The 6,560-nt window shown below is 38.2% G+C and overlaps 1 protein-coding gene across 2 annotated transcripts; it reads left to right on the forward strand.

Moving 5' to 3' along the window:
* The first annotated feature begins 581 nt into the window (after positions 1-581).
* On the forward strand, positions 582-6,155 carry LOC103724065 (peptidyl-prolyl cis-trans isomerase FKBP43-like). 2 transcript variants are annotated; one of them, XM_039119350.1, is made up of 9 exons: positions 582-1,065; positions 1,190-1,263; positions 2,841-3,070; positions 3,184-3,326; positions 4,123-4,516; positions 4,594-5,016; positions 5,123-5,218; positions 5,309-5,483; positions 5,845-6,155. In XM_039119350.1, exons 1-8 carry the CDS (start codon positions 927-929, stop codon positions 5,469-5,471), a joined length of 1,662 nt encoding a protein of 553 aa, XP_038975278.1. In that variant the 5' UTR covers positions 582-926; the 3' UTR covers positions 5,472-5,483; positions 5,845-6,155. The 2 variants fall into 2 exon arrangements, with proteins under 2 accessions (XP_038975278.1, XP_038975279.1); XM_039119351.1 differs by having other exon boundaries at positions 5,138-5,218.
* Positions 6,156-6,560: the final 405 nt, after the last annotated feature.

The raw sequence follows: 6,560 nt of genomic DNA on the forward strand, positions 1-6,560 counted from the left end.
CAAAGCCTACCCCGAGGTAGATAGCCGAAGGCAACGAGGGACGATGTATGCACATATCCGAGCAATACCGAGAGGATCAGGGGGAAGACCGAGAAAAACAAGCCCATTATGATTCTTAATCCCCATCCACGCCAACAAGCCCTCAACGCCCTAGTCTAATTCTACTTTGAGTCCAACCCAATCCCTTCATGTCTTAACTCTCTCACGCACGAATCAAGCCCCATCCCCATTCGGGCACAACCCAATTGAGCCAATTGAACCCCAATTAGCCATTCTATCATCTTTTTCCTCCTATCCGCAAGAAAAACCCTAGCCATTATTGAAAAAAAAGCAGAAAAGAAGATTTAGCTGCCATCATTCCCAAGTTTCAGCACCTCCCCATCTACGTCACCGGTCTTGTTTGAGGTCGAGGGTCCGATATATTTTCCATCAGTAAAATCCATTTATATTTGTTCTACTTTATCTAGGAATATGTCTTCCAAGATGTGACGGCTGATGGTTGCATCCTAGTAAGAACATGCAAACTTGTCCTGATTCTTTTAATATATATTCACAGTCTAGATTGGTTCCGAACTCTTTAGCTTCCCCATCATCCTCGTGGACAACATAATCAACCATCCAAACTGACAGAAAATTGATGAAAATTAGATCAATAAAAAGAGTGTAGAATTTACTAAGAAAAAAGATTTGTTGATGGCATAAGTGTTAAAAATCTTTGTTATGAGAATTAATTGCCTTAAAAGAGATGGAGTGATACTTAGTTAAAAGCCACTGCGGGAGATCTACCGGCTGATGTAGCACCAATTAATTGCCCTCGAGAGACTTGATGGGATCGGGTGATACGTGCCATCTGGCTGGCGCCAGCAAGCCCATGAACTCGGTTCTCACCTTCCAATGGAGCAAGAAAAAGCGGGGCAGAGCAACAAATGGCGCGCGGGAAGGAGATGGACCGCCGCGATTTTTTTACTACGAGGCGAAGGAGCGACCGCCTACATCCAATAGCAAAGGGCCGTTCCCGTTCCCCTTCCCCTTCCCCTTCCCCATTCCGAGCAATGGCTTTCTGGGGTAAAACTTTTTTTTTCCTCCAAAAAGTAGAACTGCTCCACTCAATGTTTGATCCTTTCTTATGGTCGGACGTGCTTTTTTTATAGACATTTTAAATTTTTTTATTCTCTTTTTTTGCTTGCAGGGGTTGAAGTAAAGCCCGGAAACCATTACATGCATCTTCTCAACGATTTTCAGGGACGACTTCGTATCTGCCAGGTATGTCATCGTGTCGCCCGGATGTCTGGAAATTTTTTTTCATAAACTTTCAAAACAATCCTGTGAGGTTAGACATTCTCTCGGTTTTTCTTTTCACATACTTTCATCCCATAAGGATTTTAGACCTCTATACTTCAACTATAAGAGGACTGGGTTTTGTGGTGGAGAGGGATTTTTGGCTTTTTCCTTTCTCTGTTTTAAGTCTTCCTGCTTATTTGTAATTGTTTTTTCTTCGTTACAGAGTTTGACATGTGTAATAATCAACCATGAATGATTAACTTATAATTTCTCTTCCATTTGTCCACGCATGCTCAAAATATTCATTATATATTTTTGTGTTTACACGTCAACAGAAACTTCTATGTCCTTTTGATTAAATATATTCTGTTGCAATAACATATTATGTTTGGCCCTCCTCTGTCGAAAATTCCTGACTTCACCCTAAGTCTAACTATATGCAGAAGTAATTGAAAAACACAATGTGTGCAAAGATAGTTATTTAGCTACTGCTGCAGTAGAACTGCTATTTAGATTTCAAATTCACTTTAAGTATTTTTTTTTTTGGAAAATAAATATTGTTATTTTTTATTGCCGAATGTTACCATAGCTACTAACAAACTTACAGCAAGAGAAAAATGTGGCACTACTTTGTGGAGAAGTAGAAATTAAGACTGCCAACTATCATTGGACAGCAAAATTTAGTGACAAGCCAGTGTGCAGAGCGAAGAGCTTGGCCAACTATCCTAGAAGGAAAAATAGGACGCTGGTATTAATACAAAGAGTTAGGATCCTCTCCAGTTAAATGGCAAAAAAATCTTTGTGTGCCTTGCGAATGGGTTATGGCTCGATGGTCGAATCAGCATACCCTTGCACATAAACTGCCAGTAGGATACATTTGATGACATAACATAATAGGATAATTAGTCTGTTTTTGTCTTGTTTTATTTTTTTTTTTTGCTTGTTTTTATGACAAAAATTGGAAGGTGTGCATAATTTTAGCAAATGCCATGCAGCTTAACAAGTGTAGTCATGCCATCAAGAGTAGATTTATTGATCAAATGCTACCCTTTTTTCCTTTTCTTTTGGAAAAAGGGAAAAACTAAATCTATAAAAAATCAAAGGCGCCAACCTATAGGATTTAATATATTGATAGCAGCATTGGCCGAGATATTAGACTCAAGAAACTCCCATACTTGTTGATAAAAAAGATAGAGAAACTTCCATGCTTCTAAATAATAATAATATTTTTGAGGAAACAGAGCTACTTCTGAAACTTCATACTATCTAAACCATCATATTGCATTCGTAAATGCACATGGTTTCGAACGCATGCTAATTATGGATAGCAAGTAATCCACATAATTGTGTTATCAGCAGAGCCACATTTTAAAGTTATTCATCTTTAATTTCTCCATAATTATTTATTCATGTCTATAAATGCTTTAACAAATGCCCATAAAGTCGCTTCTTTCCTGCTTTAAGAATTTTTGTTTTGATCATAGTTCCCACTTTCTGCTTGAGTGTTGTTTCTTGACTTTGTTTCTTATAATGGAACATGTAAATGGTGGTTCATGCAGGCAACATTGGGGAGTGGCAGTGCGGTGACGAAGAGCGTGCTGCAATGCATTGTCGGCAATAGAAGCCTCATCTTACTGTGCAGCTTGATTCCTAATGTGGTTGAGACATGCCATTTGGAGCTCGAGTTCGAGGAGGATGGCAAGGTCATCTTCTCAGTTCTTGGGGAAAGAAGTGTGCACCTCTCTGGTTACTTTCTTCGTCCTAAGATTCTCATGGGTGGGGATGAAAGGTTACTTTCTTGATCTGATTTGGGTTCATTTTTTCTTTAAAGCCCAATTTTTTTGAACTCTATTTTTCAAAAGCTACTCACTTTCTGACAATTTGCTCGGTTGACTCTATTAGTGATTCATATGGGGAGGACATCGGTGAAGAGGATTCAAGCAGCTACGATAAGTATGACAGCGCTGAAGATAAGTATGAATCTGACTTTATTGATGATGGCGACTTGCAGACAGTTCCCCCTTCTCCTAAGTACAAAAGTAGTGGTAATATTTCTAGATTAGCACTGTCTTTGATAATTAATTTTGAGGGATTTTTGAATGTTGAAAATCCAAAAGTCATTTTTAGAATTCTTGAGGGTCAGATACATGTCTATTTTGTTGTAAACCACCTAGATAATGCACCTAGGGATGAAGAGACTACATGTTCCATTAGTTTCTGACCATCTAGAGTCCTATTATTGCTCAAAAGTATTAAGGAGATGCTATTTCTTAAGAAAGAATAGAAATAACGGGGAAAAAACAGTGACTGAATCATTTAGGGCACCTAAATCTTTCAAAAGCTGAACTCTAATAACCTTAGGAGTAACATCACACACCTTGTAATTAAAGTTCAAAAGTAGAATGTGACTGCTTGACATCATCTCCACCAAATATGCCCCAATATCATACCTAGCTATAATAGTCTGAAGTCATCCAAGATTGTGAAACAATTGAAACAAGAAAGAATTATCTCTAAATTATCTAGAATCAAGATTCTTTAAGTGTATCCTAACTCACCCCAGAAGCTTATAAATCCTTCAGTAAATTACTCCAATATAGATGTACAGCCTAAAATACCATAAAGTGGGAACAAGCCAAAGATGAAAAGGCTTTTTGTTCATGAAATAATCAATTCAGCTTTGACGTTGCATGATTCTACCTGAGTTCATGAGCATTTGCAGTTTTTTGTTATTATGTTTCAAAATATGCAATTACTTTTTGAGGTTCTGGTATCTGATACTATATGAATATTTACACAAAGCTTCATCCGTGAGACATTTTACTTGTTTCAAATTAACAGTTGTAATTAAGGAGATTGTAGGGAAGGACAAACCAGGAAATGGAAATGCTAGTTGGCGATGCTTAAAGAGAGAGCATGTAGTAAGTGATACTGATGATAGCAATGATGATTTTCGATGCCAGCCTGTTGTCAAGTCTAAGAGCTCCATGGAATTGGAAAATGAAGAGGAAGATGGCTTTCCGATATCTTTTTTCCCAAAAAAGAAAATTGCTGCTAAGACCGCTGATGGGAACTGTAAATTAGGTGATTCAGTAGTCTATGGAATACTGGAAAGCGAAGAGGAAGATGGGAATGCTAAGCCTGCAGAAGGGTATTCTGAAACAGGTGCTGCGGCAGTTGATGAGGAAAAGAAATGGAAGATCAATGCCATCAGTGAAGACCTAGAATCTGCAAGGTTTGCGTTGGATATCTGCCCTGTGAAATAGTCTTTTTTTATTTTATGGAGTTCTACGTATTAATTGTTATGAACAGGGTAACTTTCCAGCCATGTGATTCTTCACTGCTGCCTTCTGAGATGAGCTTTGAAAACAATGGCTTCCCAAAGAAGAAAAAGAAAGTTAAGGATAGAAAGCCTCTTGAAATGATATCTAATGGGGAAAGGGTAAGAGGTGATACAGAAAAGGATAGGGATGATGCAGAGGTTGGCATGGCGAAAATGGACACCAAGGAAAAAGATTTTCTAGTAGGAGCTCATGTGGACATGGCGGAAAAGGATGAGAAGCTGAAGAAGAAAAAACATGACGGGGCCAAGAAGAGAAAAGCATGCCAAATGCACACTGATTTTTTAACAGAGGGAACCGAGAAAGGAGAAGAAAGAAATCCAAATGAACTTATCAACAGGGAAGTCATGGATGAAGTTCTTCCTGTTGGGTCAAATGAGCTGCCTAATAATAAGTGAGAACCATGATCCTTCATTTATTATATATTAGAAGTTATTCGTTAGGCGAAACTAAATTGTTGGTTTCATTTACTTATATTCTGTTTATATACTTTTCTATAGCTATCCATTTTGCAGGGACGAAAATAGCAGGAAGAAAAAAAAGAAAAATAAGCAGAAAGGAGGGAATGTTGATGAGGGCCTGACTGTTCTGGATAAGTAAGATTTTATCATATAATTGAACTAACGTAGATCTTGCTTGGTATTTGTATTTATGTACAAAATTTTGTGGCTTCATGTTATGTGCAGGGTTGAGGATGATAATGCTGCTGCTGCTGCCAATGTTTCTCCACAAGAGGCCAAGCAAAAGAAGGAAAAGAGCAAGAACCCAAAAAAAGGGAATATGGCAACAATTTTGACTGTTGAGGAGCTAGCAACGGGCAAATGTGATGGCAGCAGAGCTTCTCCATAGGCGTTCTCTGAGGTGAATCTCTGCTGCTCTCTCTCTCCCTCTCTCTCTCTCTCTCTCTCCCCTCTGTTATGGTATATCCGTCAGCATATTATATTGACTCCATGTCTTGCTTGATTTAGTTTTATGAAGAGTTTGACGGCATATCTAACGGTCCTCGGTAACCTAGTTTTTCAATAAATATTTCATATTTGCGAAGAGTTAGAGAGTGATCGAAACGGTTTTTTTTTTTTTTCTGTTTTTCTTTTTTCTGGTCGCTGTTAACTATTAAGTTGGACAACACGGAGACGTACGTATGACTCTATTGTCCAAAGACTGGTTTAATTCTGCACTGTTAACATTATAATAAATTAATCCCGCTTATTATCTCATGCAGTTATGCAAAAAAGGCGTGGCGAAAATGCTGGGGATCTTATGGCTTTTGTTTTTGCTTTTGGGCTTTTTTCACATTCAATGAACTTCCAGAGGAAGCATATGATGCAACCTTTTGCTGGGTACATAAAGGATGCCACATTTTGTCGTTTGTGTATGTGCGCGTGCAGTGGCTTGTTCTAGTGCAGTAGACTAAGAGAAGGTTGTTTCTGAGTTTTGTGTCTTTCATTTTAAGCAATTTCCAGTGTTAACAAATTAAATATTGATTGCATACAATTTTAATTTTATAATATCCTGCATGTTTTTATAAGAAAATTATTATTCAATTTTTCTATATGTCTTATTTGACAAATTTTGCTAAAATTGACATACAATATCCAAGTGGACTTGATGTTGAAGACACTTGCTAAAAGTTGGAGGGTACTAATGGTAGGAACGAAATGGGATGGATAAACAACCCATTTCTCTTTATATGGTGCTAAAAGTTTGTGTCAAATCCAGGAATTGGACTTGGTTCACTTGACCGGCCCAGTGATTTTGGCCTTGGGCTGCACGTGCGACACACATGAGGGCAGATCGAGAGGAAGACTCCAGCTGGAGTCTTCTTCCTTCCCAATCACAGTGAAAATCGGAAGTTTATTGCAATCCAGAGATCGAGCGAACAAGGTCGGGATCATCTATTTAAAGGTCGGGACAAGGCCTAGTGATTTTGGCCTTGGT

Source organism: Phoenix dactylifera, unplaced genomic scaffold, assembly GCF_009389715.1.
Source record: "Phoenix dactylifera cultivar Barhee BC4 unplaced genomic scaffold, palm_55x_up_171113_PBpolish2nd_filt_p 000534F, whole genome shotgun sequence".
In the NCBI taxonomy this organism is placed as follows: domain Eukaryota; kingdom Viridiplantae; phylum Streptophyta; class Magnoliopsida; order Arecales; family Arecaceae; genus Phoenix; species Phoenix dactylifera.

Coding starts and splice junctions, on each gene's coding strand:
- LOC103724065 (XM_039119350.1), top strand. CDS start 927: ATGGCGCGCGGGAAGGAGATGGACCGCCGCGATTTTTTTACTACGAGG. Junction 1,264..2,840: donor GACGACTTCGTATCTGCCAG/GTATGTCATCGT, acceptor TGGTTCATGCAG/GCAACATTGGGGAGTGGCAG. Junction 5,219..5,308: donor GGCCTGACTGTTCTGGATAA/GTAAGATTTTAT, acceptor TGTTATGTGCAG/GGTTGAGGATGATAATGCTG.